Source organism: Berghia stephanieae, chromosome 7, assembly GCF_034508935.2.
Source record: "Berghia stephanieae isolate SIO BIC M18660-M18661 chromosome 7, UCSD_Bste_1.3, whole genome shotgun sequence".
NCBI classification, from domain to species: Eukaryota; Metazoa; Mollusca; class Gastropoda; order Nudibranchia; family Aeolidiidae; genus Berghia; species Berghia stephanieae.
The window spans coordinates 14370501-14387205 of record NC_088366.1 but is presented as its reverse complement, the minus strand read 5'-3'; the positions used below and the strand labels follow the sequence as shown (position 1 = coordinate 14387205).

Genomic DNA, 16705 nt, shown 5'->3' with positions numbered 1-16705 from the left:
TGTCTCATCCTGACACAAGCACATGTCCCCACTAAGAGGAACACACTCAAATGTTTACAAATCATATATATGTAAAACAAATACAGTGCATAACAGAGAGATAATTTACAAGACAAAAAATCATTTCCCAAAACTCTTAACTATACATTTGACCGTTTCCCTCCCAGCTAGGGTATCTGGTAGGGCCAGGACAAAACCAAGTAAATCTCATTCCAAGACAAAGACAGAAAGCATGTTGGAAAAAAGATACAGGGGGGGGGGGGGGGGGGGGGGGTGATAGAAGACACAGTAAGTGCCTCCCTGCCCACTATGGGAGGTCAGGAACCCCACCCAGCGTAATGATTTAAGATAGGTGTGAATTGCTGGGCATATGTGACCACAACAAACTGGTGTTGTGTCAGGATGATGGATATGATGAAAACTTTAAGTTATTGTCAAGAATACATAACTTGGAGTAAGCTTTATATACTGCATTCATTTATCTAGTAGAATAAAATTAGTGTCTTATATTGTCTGAAACTAAAATTTCGTACCTTTGAAATCTCTTTTAAAAAATAAAAACAAAACTTGAGCATTTCTATATAGCGCAATATTCATTAAACATGCTCAGAACGCTTTACAAAGGGATTCCTAGCCAACATGAACACTTAACATGAAGGATGAGACATGATGCCTGTTACAATTTTTCTGACAGAGACAAGGCGGTTAACGGCCAGGTACTCATTTTACACCAGAGTACGGTGAGAGAATGGGAGTAAAGAGCATTTTCCAAGTACTCAACTATGTGCCGCTCAGAGCGGGACTCGAACCCAGGACCTACCGATCCAAAAGCAAGTGTCATTCCACATAGCCAAGACAGTTTCATCCTGACATATTACCCGAATGAGATGGTAGGTCACATATCATGAAAAGGAAATGAGATTTCACTGGAAGATAAACGATGTTGAACACATCATGATTATTCTATCCAAAAATGACAAAACATACTTTTCTAACTTTGGCAAAAAAGACTTTGACATCAAATATCAGTAAATTAAGATGAGTTTCAATTTGTCACTAATTCAAAAAGCTGAGATTTCTTAAAAAGAAAATTGTGACACTTTGAGAGTCACCTCAATCTATCAACAATTGATGCAGCTATTTTCATGCTATATTTAAAATGTTGCAAGGAATGAGGTACTGGCTTTGAGAATGTTTTAATGTATGTATAACATTTCTTTGGTAATAACAAGAATCTCAAAGCTTCTGATATTATAGAAAGCTATCAAAGTAAAATAAAAATGTAATGTATAACATACTTAAAACTGATCACCTTTAAAACAGATGCAAATTTAAACCTGGATAGTGACAACATGACATAGCGATTATCAAAATTTATCTTTGAAATCTATTAAGTCGAACAAGATAATATACCACATTAATATCAGCAATAAACAAACTGAATGCTGTAAAGTAAAATTTATCCCAAAGCATTATATACTTGATGGAAGTTATTCTTTTTTCAATGATTAAAGTGGTTTGATAAAAATACTTTCAAAGTATTATTGATGACTGTGATGATCAATTTCATACATAAACCACCCTAAACAAATTTTATCGAATCAGTAATTTCATATCAAGGTAGAGATGACCTTTTTCCTTGAACTTTTTACCACAACATTTACATTCTTTATCAGATGATAATGTATGCTTGGACAAAGTGTGTAAGTGCTTTTCTATCAGTCTAATCTAAAATGAACTGTGCAAGTATGTGCTTTATATTTTAAGAGAAACGTTAAGCATATTATATGCATCACATATTTTATATCGGTCACAGAATTATTTACATGGTGACATCCAATCAAAATTCGCAAAGCGAGACAATTTTTAAAAAAAACATATAATGAGGATGATCATGTGACAGATACATGATAAGCGATACATATGATCTGCAAAACCTCTCTAATCCTGGCATAAATAACAAAGTCTATAAAAAATAACATATTTAATATTAACATGGTGCTTATGAAGTATTTAAACACTATTCTAGCCCATCATTAAAGAAAAAAAAATTTTGACTTACAATATGTTATGTTTCAAGACAGTTGAATTTAGATCATGACTGAACATTTGAATCTACTTCAAGAAATACTGATGAAAATATAAACCACATCTTTCAAATTTGATATGCTCTTTCGTGTATCTAATTTTTGAAAATAAAAGAATACTTGATGAAAAACTGTATTTTATAAACAATCACTGGCATGAGATCCCTAGGTTTTTGGCCACTCAGAGAGAGAGAGAGAGAGAGAGAGGAGTTTGCAGCTAAAACATTTTTTAGCATTTAGTAAGACCAAGAGCTTACCCTTTCTTTGTGTTTAAGGTCAAAATTCTTTCCCATTCAAATTAAGTAATATATTTGCCTTTTAAAATGCGTCTAGTTGTGAGCCCTGTGGCACATTGCTTTCTTGGGAGATCCTTCAAATAACAGATTATTTCTATTCAGAAAAGAGAGATATGTCAGGTATTTTAACTGAAGGCTACACTTTCTATGAGGAAAACTTAGCATTTCAACATTCCCCGAGGGTCACTTTTTAAAATATGATTTTCACATCTCTTCCGAAAATATACGATCAGAAAATCATATACCTATATGTCCGCTGGCAAAAGACAAACAACCAAGCCAATAGCAAAGGGATGCCTCTCTATTCGGTTTGCTAGTTTGTTTATTTCTTACTTCCCATTGTCGATCAATCTCCAGGTAAATCTGCTTAGAATAAAGGAAATATTTAGTTGTTTTTTTTGTTTTTTTTAAATTTTTGTTGTTTCTTTTTTCCTTCTCCAAGGAATCAACTGTGCACTGAGCAAGGCTCGACCCAGGAAGAGTTCATATCACAAGATCACATAGCCGCCATAGGTTCTGCATGTCTATTCATACAGCCTTCAATAACTAGTCAAGTAGTTGCAAAGATGCTTTTATGTTGTAGAACAGAATCTCATTGGTGTGCGAATGCTGAAGGCAGCAAAAAAAGTTGACTTCTCATCAGTGACAAGAACAAACGTCCGAGATGTTTCAAATACTTTAGGGTTGAGCTGTACGCTGAGTACATATTCAATTAAAAAAAGCATGGATGACTGGCTTGATCTTCAGCGAATGGCTTAAAGAATTCAACAAAAAGATGAAACTGCAAGGCCGTAAAGTGTTACTGCTACTTGCCAAAGTCAGAGGATGAAGACAACGCCACACCTCAATGTTTAAGCAATGAACGAGATTCATTGATTCTATTGATGGAAAACGTGATCCACATGTGGCTTTAAGTGATGCCATTCAGTACTCTAAATGTGCGTGGGCCTCTGTGAGCCCCGGGGTTATCCGAAACCACTACAGACATACCAGAATTCTCCTTGTCAACTGGAATGGACACGAACAATCGCCATTACCGCGATTACTAATACTTCAACTAAACAGCCAGCCACCTTAGCAGCCATACAAGCAATCTATTTGAGCGGATTGCGGTGTCCTTTAACATCGACTTCTGTGTTCTCATGAATGAGATAGAATTCTGCAATGGTGAAGGTAATTTGAAGTGCTGTGTTGTCATGAAAGATGATGAGATCATCATCTAAGTCATGGCACAGATAAAAATAACATGATGAGACTGAGACAGAATAGTTAGAGATTGGAACACCTGTGTTGTCAACTCCGTTTGCAAGTGATGCAAGACAAGTCATGCAAGTTTTGCTACAATATTTCAAGGGAAAATTTATATACGACAGGAGAGGACATTGATCTAATCAACAAATTTCATCTGGACAGAAAAATATAGAAAATGTTTTCCCTATTGTAAATGTCATGTTCTATTTTTAGGTTTTGATTCTTACTCATACATTTCCTCACTAGAACACTTGAGTGTCTTAAGTTTGTTTTTAAGGGTTTTACGGCGCTTGCAACACATTTAGGTTATATCAGCGCCAGTAAAAAGGAAGAAAATGGGATAGTAAAAAGTTCTAGAATTACAATAAAAGTACCCAAGAAAAAGTAAGACATAGGGGAATTGGGAACAAATGGGGATCAGATGTAGATTCCAAGAGCATACCACCTATGTACTTAGTTTGAGATCACCTATAAGTCTCATCCCGACACAAGCACAAAATCCAACAAAGAGGAATACACTCAAATGCTTAAACTATACATTAAAAATAACAAATTTAATAATACATAACAGAGAGATGATTCACAAGGAAAAAAATATCATCTCCCAAAACAATAACTATGCATTTGACTGTTTCCCTCCCAGCCAGGCCCAGGACAAAACCAAATAATCTCATTCCAAGACAAAGACAGAAAGCATGTTGGATAACAGATATAAGGGGATAGAAGACACAGTATGTACCTCCCTGCCCGCTATGGGAGCGAGTGTCTAAGTTATCAGTTTTACCTTCAAATAGACAGTTACAAACATATAATTTTTATTCAATGAATGATCACATTAATTGGAATGAAATGTAAATGTATAATTAAAAAAAGAAATTATAACAAATTTGTTACAATGCTCTCCAAATATAGACAAATTTATAAAATCAAAATGTAGAGCATTTATACTCCATTTCTTTTATCAGCTAAACCTTTCAAATAAGGTACCAACCATGAAGAATCCACCAAAATACCCCTGGGACATACTTTAGCCATTATGATATTGTAGCTATTCCCAAAGAATTGCATCACAAAATGGTGCGATGATCAACACAATAAAGTGAACAGTGAGGTTACTTCAGTAGTTAAAATAATTAGATCAACGAATTGCTTGATTTTACTTCGATCACTACTAACTAAAACTCACTATCCACTTTCTTTTGGTGATCATCGTAATTTTCAAAAATGTAATTCTCTTGGTAAAAGCAGACAAGTACAAAAGTATGGCTACTTACATACCATAAATAGAAACAAAATTACTGTGCCCAATTCATAAATCTATTTCATCCTCTTCAATCAGTTTTCTTCTTTGATAAAGCCGGTACTGGAATTTCCATTTCTTGAAGCTGATGAATCCTGTCAGGCCATTCAGTACCATGCAAGTATAACCCAGAACCTATAGATAAAAATACATAGGAGAAAAACATGTCACTCACCATAGCAAATATCTTTTCTTATGTAAGGCTGAATATAGGACTTATCCTATGACTTATACAATAACTTATAAGTACATAATCTTAAATAGAATATTATTTATTATTTACAGACAGTGTATACACACTTTTTAATATAAAGAAAAAATATATCAATTCAGCAATGTAAAGGCGAAAATAACTATAATAGACTAATGAAGGTATTGAAAAATATTTATGATTGAATAAATCATAAATGTACAACTCACAGAGTATAATGATAATTTTTTTTTTTTAATCCTACGTAAGTCTCAGAGATATTAGCGCACTGTCAGACATGATTTCAAATTGATTCAAATAATATGCATATTAACAGACCAGTTTACAAATCATAACTAGTATTATTTCAATGTGAAGCTGATACCAGAAAGTGAATTTAGAGTTACAATGATCAAAAATATAATTTAAAAAAATACTTTTTCTTAATATGAGACACTAAGTTAATTCTCCTGGATAAAGCATATATATAGATCAAATCAAATCAAATTAATTTTTATCATTAGTATAATTATTTACCTAAATATAACTGTGTGTTTCAAAAATATCATTGCTTTTCATTCATTATGCGTGTACATATTTGATATTTTTGTAAGAGTCATGCCATGCACAAAACACAAAATACTTTCCTTTTTGGATTAATAAAGACATTATAATTTCCTTTTTGGATTAATAAAGTTTATCTCATCTTACTTTAAATTTATCTTTAATACTTTTCTTATAGATTAAACTTAAACCTGAGTTTTCTGTCTTATTCATCATCCGATCATTTCATTAAAGAAAAATCTGAGACGTCCACACCAATCATATTTGTTGATAAAATGAAGTTTAAATTCTACCTCACCATAATTTTTCACCACAAGTGACGGATGAATTGTCTAGATTCATAAACTTACCACACTAATGACAAGCTGATCAATGGTTTCCTTTGAAACATTTGTCCCCATTTTTTCGTAGAAATCAAATGCACTCGCCACCAGTGATGACCCAACCAGATACAAGAATGCGAATAATGAATAAACCATAAAATCCTGAAAATTGAAATTTGATTATTATTTTTAAATTTAAAAAAATAAAGACATAAGATTCATAGGATTGATACCAAATTCTAAGACCTGTTTCAGCCAACTTTATGCTAGCACCCTAACTGCCTATTGCTTCTGTTAGGGAAAGTGCCTTAACCAAGGACACAAGGTTAAGGCCATAATAAATTAATATGAGAACTCGAAACTGAAAGTCAGAACAACAAAATTTGATGGGTTTATTATTTTTATTGTTTTTGTTTCGTGGGCTTTTTGGTGTTTTGTTTTTTTGGAGGTGGGGAGGGGGGGGGGGGGGGGGGGGGGGGGATGAGGGAGGTTGATTTATTTTATTTATATTTTTTTTTTTGTCAATATACAAAACAATGAAATAGGTGTGATAATAACCTTAGAGATATTGTTAAATATTGAGATTTTGTGAGGAGAATGTGGAAAGTTTTTTATTACATGTAAGCCTCTGTTAAAAAGAGTTGTCTAAATTGCAAATAAAGAAAATAAAACATAGACCTACCAACTTTTTCAGATAAAAAAGAGGGAATATCTTCCGAGCAACATAAAAATAAGAGATGAATTGTAAAGCTAAATTTCAACATAAAATAGAAAACCAGTTTTAAAAAACAAACAACAAAAACAAATACTAAAAAAGGTAGGGTGAAACAAAAAAAATCCTTAAAATCAGTAATAAACCAGACCAGATAGGCTGGAAGTAAACACAGTACGCAGAGCAAACTAAGTAAGAAACGGGAGCAGTCTAAAAACAATGTTGATATATCGTACTTCGCTATTTTGGTCAAAAAATAATTACCAAATTCTATGATTGAGAATCCGAAAAAATTCAATCATAACTGGGAAGGTGGGAATGGCAGTATGAATCCAGGAATTTCCCATGAAAGGTTTCAGGTCTGATACATTGATTTATTCGTATATAGCTTATTACCATCGTTTGATCATGACCAATGATAAATTTTCCATCTATTCTTCCAGCAGGCTATATACATAGAACAAAATCTCATATCACAATGCCCCTGCTGGATGTTATTTTTGTACTGGCATTGCCGAAGGTAACATTAAGAGCTCAGTTAAATGGATATGCTTTCAACTAAATAACACACCATTGATACCAGGATTTTGCTCTCGTTGTTGGCAATCATCATTAAGTTTGTTTTGTCTTTATATTTTATAAAATAATTCTTTTAGCTTTTTTTCTGTAAAAAAAAACAACAAAATCTATATACAATGCAGCACGAAAATCTAGAACATGTAAATCTCAAAATCACAGAAATCTCAAAAACATGAAAATATACCATCCCTCTATTTTCTAGGCAATCTTGAACAAAATGGAGCTTAATTTTTGCATTTGTTGATAAAATTCTTTTGTCTTATGTTTGTATTGATGGAAACGATAACTGCATTGCTCTCTATGTGGCCTTAAATGTATTAGTTAATGTGTTAAGCGTGCATGTATGGAGTAGGAGTGTGTGTATGTATGTGTAGGGGATGGAAGTGTGTGCAGCATGTTTCAGCAGTCTTAAGCAAGCAATGCCTCACTCGAGTGTGTACCAGTACCAGTGGGGGCTAGCGAGGTCATGATGACCTGAGGCTATTCCTTTTATTGTATGAAAATCAAAGAAGTATGAGGAGAGAGGCATGAGAGAGATAAGTGAGGGGTGGTCGGGATTAGAATCTGGATTCGTAGTTTAAAGACATCGCATGCTGAGGGTATAATCAAACAATGGGACATGTTAGCGTTGTTTCATTATTATAGTATACGTAAAGGGGAACGTTATTCCATTTGTTATTGAATGAAACAAGACGCACTTAATGCTAAACCTCATTATAATGCGACCTCACCCTAACAACCACTTTCCCCCCTCTCCTTCACATTCTTTGTAAAATAACCAAGACGAGATTTCTGTGCTACACTGTATATTGTTATTGCTTTTTCAATACACAAATGAGCATTCAGGTGCACTGCTTGTCCCTATATTACAGGAAGTTTCAAAACCACAAGAAATTATACTATTATATTAAAGTTAGAGTTAGAGCACAATCTCTTAATTTCAATTGATAAAAAAATAATAATAAGCAATATGAGAAACTTACAAAAAAAGTCCATTCAAATCCAAAGACGCCTATCAAAGAGGTGACGTGACCAAAAACAAGGCAGGAAGAAAGCAGCAGACTTAGTACCAAGATGAACAACATGATTCTAAAATGCCAGCTCAATGGTAAGTTCAGCAGGCCTCCTTCTTTGGCACCAGCATTGACTAAGCACACTAATGTGGCAATTGACATCACCTGCAATGAGTTTTTATTTTGACATGTTCTATTTATTTTAAAATTTAAAAAAAAGAAATTTTTTTATGAAGCAGAACATTCATCGACTAAATGTGTGCGTACAAGGGGTCAGAAGCCAACAGAAACATTTAACATGTAGGACAAGACACGACATTTGTAAGGTCCTATTCCAATTCTATTTTTATGTTCTTCAAAGACAATACTGTTACTGGTCGGATATTCATTCTACACCTAAGCATAGTGAGAGAATGTGATTAAATAGCCTTCTCCGAAGGCTTTCTTTTGTCCACAGCAAGACTCAAACCAGGGATCTAAAGGTCAGAGGCCGAATGTCATACCACAAGACCATAAAGCCATAAGGGTTAATATAGAAAAAGGAGATGGTACACAACTCATAGTCAAGTTTAGAAATCTAGAGTTAATGACCTTGGCCTTTGTAAAATTTATCTAAGTTGAGAAATGTTAAGCAACACACTTGAATGACTTAACTATTATGGAGGGTTATGATGAGTTATTTCATGTGAAAATAAAAAAATAAAAAACCCTGTCAATGCATGGTGTGGTCGTGTTCTTGGAGTCTGCTCTGCACCACGGTGAAATATCTCAAGGGCAGGTAAATTATAATTATAGCTCTCTGGTTACTTGTATATCTAATCAAATGGCATATCATAATGATTCTATCCATTATAAGAGATTCCCCTATATTATGACTGCCCAGATCATGTGATAAATATGAGATAACGGCTATATGATACATTGCTCTGTAATCCTTGAAATCAATTCAGATACAGGGGAGTAGTTCAAGGACAGGGAAGTTGAGTTCTATACATAACACTCAGGATGAGACATTCAGCCTGGTGGACAACAAGTGCAATTTTAGGATAATGCTGAACTTAGAAAAGTGTGCAAAAGGCTCCTCTTATGAGCAAACTGTTAATATTTCTAACGGTGGCTCAAACCCTCTGAGATAATGTTGGTTGTGTTATGAGTCCAATATACCTTTATGCAACAGAAAAACAACATCACTCAGTCATCACAAGGAAACTACGTCTTGATAAAATATTGGAGCTTTATAAAAAAAAATCCTGAACTTTTTGTAGGATAAATAACGTATATAAAACGGAAGCTGGAACGGACGTTGGAACTACCAGAATATGATAAAACTTACAATTTGTAACACTTGGAGGACGCCGTAACATGTAAAGAGATAACCAAGGTCCCAAATAATCATCACTTTACTTTGAACCGTTTCATTTCTCCCGATTTGTGATGAAGCAGACATGGCTTGACATGACTGCTGACTTGTTGAACCAGATCTCTTTTTTCTTGGCGGGTATGAGTAAGGATTTTTTGAATCACTCTTCCTCCTGACTTGGGGTTGTGAGGAAATGGCTTTTAACGCAGGTTCAGCAGATGAGGTATCTATTGTGCTCTCGTCTGTTGATTTTGTCATAGGACCGTCATAAAATGGATTGGAGATGCTTGTGCAAGATGAGCTTTGTGATTGGGACGGTGAACTGAATCGAGACAACTCTTCACTTATAGCACTCTCTGTATTATCTTGGTCGTGATCGTTGTCATCCATTATATTTGACTTTAATTCTTATTATCTTTTATCTATTTATTTTCTTCTTCACTTGCAGTACTCAAAGAAGTGACTGAACTGATATCTGATGGCAGAGATTGAAGACCAAGTCCAAGTGAATTTCTTATAATTATAAAACATTGTTAGAATCAACTGCGTGTCACCAACCAGCAAATAGTTGTTGTTTTTTTTACAAAAAGATTGAGAGGAATTAGTTAAAACTCTCTTCTTTTCTTGCGCTTGAAAGTGAGAATGAAAATAGAATGCTTTTGTTTTACTTTGGTGAGTCCACAAGCAAGACAGCAGACAATACCGAGATCAATGATCAAGAAGATGAAAGATGAAGGGGGAGATTGCCAGGTAAGTTTTGTCGAATATACCAAACCAATGATAAACCAAAAATAAATTAGTTCAAAGTGAATAGAACACTTCAACGAAATATTACAGCAGCAAGCATTCATTTTCATAATTCCGTTGCTATGATATTGTCTTCAGAATCACACCATAAACTGAATCTCATCGCAGCCATTATGCTGCGTTATCATAGAAAACAAATTATGATCATTTCCTGATTAAAAGTTTTGTTAATTTGTACTGTAAAGGTGTAACTATATGAAATATTTCTAGACAAAGGAGGAAGAAAGATTCAAGGAAAAAGGAAAAAGCATTTTTTAAAAACACCTTTATCTCGACTGGTGATCGAACCTAAGACTCAGACTTAATTAAAACTTTCAGATGTAATAATGTTGTCTAGTAAATGTAATCTTATTAGCGTCATTTGGTCTTCAAATGTAGACCATCACAATTAAAACACATTTCAAAAAGTTTATTGAAATGTGATTTTTTTTTTTTCTAATTGAGACCTTTAAAAAATAAATTTAGTATTAACATTTTGTCTTTAAACTTCCAATCTGGAATACACATAAAAAATCCTCTTGTCCATTAAAATGAGTTACCGGTTCATTATTAATTACACAAGACTAAGCTTATTTTAAAATAAAGGATCAAAATTAAATCAACCAATACAGTTTATTGCCTTCAATCCTCATGTAAATCGAATCATTGGGTTTCAAAGCCATTCGTGATTATCACATGTCGTTTTTTCATGCCTGATATTTTGTTTATACTTTTAGTGTGCGGAATTCCTTACTGAGATTTGAGACTGAGAAAGAGACAGTGAAAATGTCGTCTGCTGCGTGAGCAGCGCAAAGATTCCACAAAAAGTTCCAAAAGTTCTAAGTTAATAAAAGATTATAATGGTACGCACATAACTTTTGTGACCTTGATGTGAAGCAGTGGAATTCTAGCCTGTCATCAAACTAATACTGTATTACACTCCTTGATAAATCCATGCATAGAGTTTTTAAAGTTAAATTTCTTCTCCCGCCAGTTCACCATCATTATTTTTATATTACGATTGTCTCTTTGGCCCAAAGTTTGGGGCTAGGGGCCACCGTAACATTTCTTTTCCATCTTCAGAGCAGACGCATTCATAATATCATCAAATTTCACTATTTCTTCTTATATAAAATAATTTTATTCGGAGAATCATTTCTTATATTCAGAGATTTTTAGACGTCTAGGAGAGGCTTATCCACTTGGGGCCAACTCTAAAGATTTTTTTTTTTTCTTTTCCATACATGATACAGTGCAGGGAATTGATAAAAACATCAAAACAACTTTACTTTTTCCGCTATCAAAGGGTTTAAATTTGGAGACACAGTACTTATTTTTTTTTTTCAAAATACAATTTGCCAATTAAGTTTAAGGCTAATGGATCATAAGAGTTACAATTGAAAATGTTTTTTTTTCACTTTTACATTTTAATTTTAGCATTTTCTCAGGGAGGCCTTCCAAAAGCTCCTAGATATATCCCCCAGTATTCTTTTTTTTATATAATGTTCTAGTAAAGGGTTTCGGAGGGGGAAACTTTTTTTTTTAAGTCTCCCTCCTCCCAAACCCCCTACTAGAACATTATTTTAAAAAATGTAAAATGCATGCAAGGGCAAGCGGAACAGAGGGAGACCAATGAGAAAGTTGTCTTAAGACTGCAGACTGGATTGGGAGATAACAACAAAAGCGTCCAACACAGTTCAAAACAGTGAGGAGTTCCACTGGTTATTTGGGAGGCTAAATCCAATAAGGATCCACCTCAAAGAAGATTAACCAACACTGTAAAATTTTAGTCCTTTCCTGTTTAAAGAAAATACATTCACTCCCATCACACAAAAGTATAAATTTTGCTCAAGTTCCATATTTTTTATTATATGTATGGTATTCAAATTTCAGCATCTCGTCAACACTGATATAATACGTTGAGTCAATGTCACCTATGCAATCATCTGTTTTTTCCCCAGATGGAGGCTAAATCAGAGTTAGACAATGCGATGTTAATGGATGCAGCCTTCCAAATTATTGATGCAAGTTTGAACACGAAGGATCTCTTTCAAGAGGTCAGCCATGATATGTCAGTTTAAAAGGAATACTGAACATTTCATTGTTAAATTTAAATAAATTGTATAGAGGGGATGTCACAATGAAAGCAAAACATTTTCACAATTCCATCACTCAAGTTTTTTTGTTTTTTTTAAAGTTTTTCAGAAATAGAAAGTAAATTTCAATTAGAAATTCATGCAATTTGTGTGGTAATGTGAGAATATTCCCTATATTGCTTAGGAATGATCTTTAGAATTTGAAGGCACAGTCAGAAATTTCTACCCCTAATAGTTTTGGGATTTTTAAAAATGCTCGTCAGCTGGAATAATCAGTGTGGTTGAGTTGTCGATTTATTAAAACAAAAAGGAGGTATAAAAATGTGGTGATCGTAACTTTTTTCTCTGCTTTTGTCTGGCTTTTATGTTTGTTCAGTAAGAAGATTGTGTTTATACTAATAGATAATATTTTGTTTTCAATAAAGTTTATGACACATCATTGGCATTAATTGATAAGTTACACCGGCTTAACTATCTTCTCTCTCTCTCTCTCTCTCTCTCTCTCTCTCTCTCTCTCTCTCTCTCTCTCTCTCTCTCTCTCTCTCTCTCTCTCTCTCTCTCTCTCTCTCTCTCTCTCTCTCTCTCTCTCTCTCTCTCCCTCTCTCTCTCTCTCTTTTTTTTTTTTCCTCCTCCCCCACCCTCTCTCTATATTTCTCTTTCTGGCAAGAGATATAGTGTTAGAATATATGTTTCTTTTTTCCTTCCCTTTCCCCCCTAATGAAATTTTGTTTTCTTCTACTATCGTCTACAGACTTGCCGATTGTCGAGTAAGCTGCAAGAGGATTCTGTGTATGTCTCTATGACAGGTAATAAAAACGGTTGAAAAGAACACTGCAACAGCAAAGTCGCCAAATGTTAGTCAATACTTCAGAAAAGGCTCGAAGGCGAACTAAAGTGACTGTGATAAGAACTCATTTGTCTTAGTGTTGAAAAGTGTTAGCTTAAAAAATAATAAAGACAAAAAAAAGTCTACAGTGTAGTCCAGATAAAATAAACTTAAAATAATATATTGTTTAAAATAATCTTTTTATCCAGTCCCATTTTTTTCTTTATATAGGCCAATTAATCAAACTCCTGTTTAGATAAACACGAATCAGTCTCAGTCCATGTAACATAAACTGTTCTCTGTCATAGTAGATCTAAACACGAATCAGTCTCAGTCCATGTAACATAAACTGTTCTCTGTCATAGTAGAGCTGCCAACTGTATGCCAAAAAGACATTTTTACACTTTTAAAATCAAATTACACTTCTATGCTTTTTTGTTCCACATTACACCTTTTTGTCATCATCAAGGTCGTGTTGGTGATTTTTAAAGCAATTTTTCCTTCATGTGGAATCTCATCTCATTGAAAAGGAAAGAAAGCTGCAATGTCATCATCTACTTCCAGTTTATCTTGTTTTCTGAGGCCTGAACCAGAAGGTTTATTTGGGCAGAAGTAGCTTTTGCCAAATTTATTGTGGAGAGGAATCTTTCAACAGTGATTGAAAATGATTGTGATATATGTTTATTAATGATGCCTTTGTTTTGAACAATTCCACCTTTTTCCTGAAAATTACAACTTTTTCCAGTCAAAATTACACCTTCTCTTTAGTTGGAGTTGGCAGCTATGCCATAGTGGCCTTCTTTTCCCACCTCCATGCAACCCTCCCCTCCTTATAGAAATTTCACTTTTGTTTCTCAGACTTGCTGTCAGTCACCTGCACACAGATGCAAGAAAACAAAGATGGATTGTCAAATAAGTCCATGTTGTCAACTCCAGCCCTGGCACAAGAAGTTATTCGACTAGCAGAGAAAATCAAAGACAATCAGTCGCTTTTACATCAGAAAAATATCCAGGTTTTGTTGTTTGTGACTCTTCCTAAATGAAGGCATTTTATTTAACTCAAAAATGTTATATGTTAAGCTTTATCATTCACTTTGTCATGTTCACCCAGGATAATACTGTTTTGAGACATTTGGTCACATTTTATAGATTTCATTCAGACACCCATGTGTTATACTGTTACACGATTTATTCGAAGAATTGCACATATTTCTATGCTTTCGGTAATTGACTTTAGAATATAGATTTTTATGTCATTGTGTTAACAACAATTTTATTAATCTTAATTAAGATTCCTTTTCAAGTTAACAGACAATTATAGTGGTCATGTCATTGACCTGTTGAAACAAAAGTTGTTTAATTGTTTTAATTCCAACAGTTCTAACAGTTCTTTCCCACATGGTCTTATCACAAATGGTCTCTGAAATTTAGAGCCTTCTTTTAAATACTTTGAAATGCAATGAAAATTTAATGAAACTTAAGACTATTTTTACAAGTATTAAATTTTATTGACGACCTTTAATTATTGTTGTACAACACAGCTGAGCATAGTTATAGTAGTCAGTTTTATGTAATCGCTTTATTGTTATTATTATTATTATTATTATTATTATTATTATTATTATTATTATTATTATTATTTATTATTATTATTATTATTATTATTATTATTATTATTATTATTATTATTATTATTATTATTATTATTATTTAATCATCAGGACCACTGGAGAATGTGCCTTAGCTGGATTAAAGAAAGTCTCAAAAGAGGGGTGTTCATTTCGAATCTTTTTACCTCCTGGATTTCAAAGGTATATTATTATATTTGTGTTTTTTTAGATTTGTATCTCCTCCACTGCCCTCCTCCCACCCCCTCACTCTACATTTTCCTATTCTTCCTTTTCCCCATTAGTCTCCCTTGTTTGTCTTTTCCTACCACTACCAAACAACATCCTTTTGTCTTTTCTGTACGAAAAAAAAAAATTTACCATTTTGAATTATTTAATCAGTTATCAATGTTATAATATGTTTTTTTCTCAACTCAAAGACAGAAAAAGGAACAATTTAAATGCCATTTTCTGCATAAAGTCGTTACAGAGAATATTCAAAATAATTAATGTTACAATTTTCAACACATTTTCAGCGTGGATTGAACCTTGAATTTCTATGGGATCTTCACAAGATTGGAGCATACAACTTTGAGACTCATCTTACTTGGTAAAATTATAGTTGTGAAATATATAGTACTTAATTGAATCCACCTGGCTTGTAAAAAAGGTCATTAATAGAGAAATAAAGAGAGCAACCCAGTCTAACCTCAGCATTTAGCATGTTCAGTGGGAGGATGATAGACAACAATAAGTTCTTGCCCAACTCTTTGCCCTTGGCACCTCACTATCCCAATGCATCGCAGACATGTATAAGGAGGATACAGATTTTCACAAACAGGTGCATGCGTAAGCTACTCAGAATAAAATGGATGGACAGGATTAAGAACGAAGAAGCATGGAAAAGAACACAGCAGAAACCAGTAGGAGAGGAAACAGGAAGAAGACGATGGAGGTGGATTGGACACACCCTTAGAAAGAATGACTCCACTATAACAAAGAAAGTATTGGACTGGAACGCTCAGGGCAGAAGATCAAGGGGAAGGCCAGATGGAACATGAAGAAGAGTTTAAAAAGCTGATATACAAAGAAGTGATAAGACATGGAACGAGATATGAAAAAAGTTAGCTCAAGATAGAGAGGGGTGGAAACTGTTTGTCTGTGGCCTATACTCTGACCCAGGTTGAAAAAGGCAATGATGATGACCTCACCATCCCAATGAACTCATGTCTGCCAGATAGAATAAAAAGTAGTAGTCATAGTAGTGGCTCATAAGGACAAAGACTATCTCCGTTTCTGTAGTGATAAACAGACATCAACAATTGTTTGCAAATACGAGTCTCTTGCTTAGTGATTGTCTCCAAATCTAGCAGACCCTGATCCTAATCACTGTCGGTTGGATAAGGAGGTAAAAAAAAAAAAACCCAAAAGACTCAAACTGTGATTGACACCGATCTCTTTCCTTATGAGTTTAGTACTGTTATCAATTGAACTATTTGGACCCCCAGCCAAGAGGCAATGTCTTATTGTAAGCCTGTGGTACACAAAGTTTTCCAGACAGAATTTTCAGCCAGAAACTACAGTCTGAAATGGAAATGTGATTCCTTATAATCTGCACATTAGAAAAGATAAAATATTTTGAAAAGAAAGTTATTAAGCATTGAAACTATGAAAGTGTAACCTTTATATAAACATATTCATTTCATTTTGCTCGA

The 16705-nt window shown here is 33.9% G+C and overlaps 2 protein-coding genes across 5 annotated transcripts in view; one reads left to right on the top strand and one right to left on the bottom strand.

Annotated features, from left to right (window-relative positions):
* Positions 1-2775: 2775 nt before the first annotated feature.
* Positions 2776-10414, bottom strand: LOC144976748 (uncharacterized). Its single transcript, XM_078921144.1, has 4 exons — positions 9649-10414; positions 8286-8480; positions 6039-6173; positions 2776-5069 (listed from the first exon to the last, which is right to left on the bottom strand). The coding sequence occupies exons 1-4, from the start codon at positions 10063-10065 to the stop codon at positions 4944-4946; spliced, it is 873 nt and encodes a 290-aa protein (XP_078777270.1). The 5' UTR covers positions 10066-10414; the 3' UTR covers positions 2776-4943.
* LOC144976747 (Fanconi anemia group A protein-like) overlaps positions 10318-16705 on the top strand; it is a 35959-nt gene continuing 29571 nt past the window's right edge. For 2 of the 4 annotated variants that reach the window (XR_013646163.1, XM_078921141.1), the window contains exons 1-6: positions 10318-10425; positions 12423-12518; positions 13309-13363; positions 14242-14396; positions 15105-15194; positions 15527-15600. Coding sequence is in view for 2 of the 4 variants with exons in the window: in XM_078921141.1 (XP_078777267.1) it covers positions 10318-10425; positions 12423-12518; positions 13309-13363; positions 14242-14396; positions 15105-15194; positions 15527-15600 (578 nt within the window). In the remaining 2 variants the exon portion in view is untranslated. Of the gene's footprint in view, positions 10426-11198; positions 11325-12422; positions 12519-13308; positions 13364-14241; positions 14397-15104; positions 15195-15526; positions 15601-16705 lie in introns of those variants that run through there. The other 2 variants (XM_078921142.1, XR_013646164.1) reach the window with 2 other exon arrangements.

Bases quoted from the DNA above. Each gene is read 5' to 3' on its own strand.
- LOC144976748 (XM_078921144.1), bottom strand. From the start codon at position 10,065: ATGGATGACAACGATCACGACCAAGATAATACAGAGAGTGCTATAAGT. The intron at 8,481-9,648 runs GTAAGTTTTATC...AACTCATTGCAG, and splicing joins TCCTCCAAGTGTTACAAATT to GTGATGTCAATTGCCACATT. The intron at 6,174-8,285 runs GTAAGTTTCTCA...TTCAATTTTCAG, and splicing joins GATTTGAATGGACTTTTTTT to GATTTTATGGTTTATTCATT.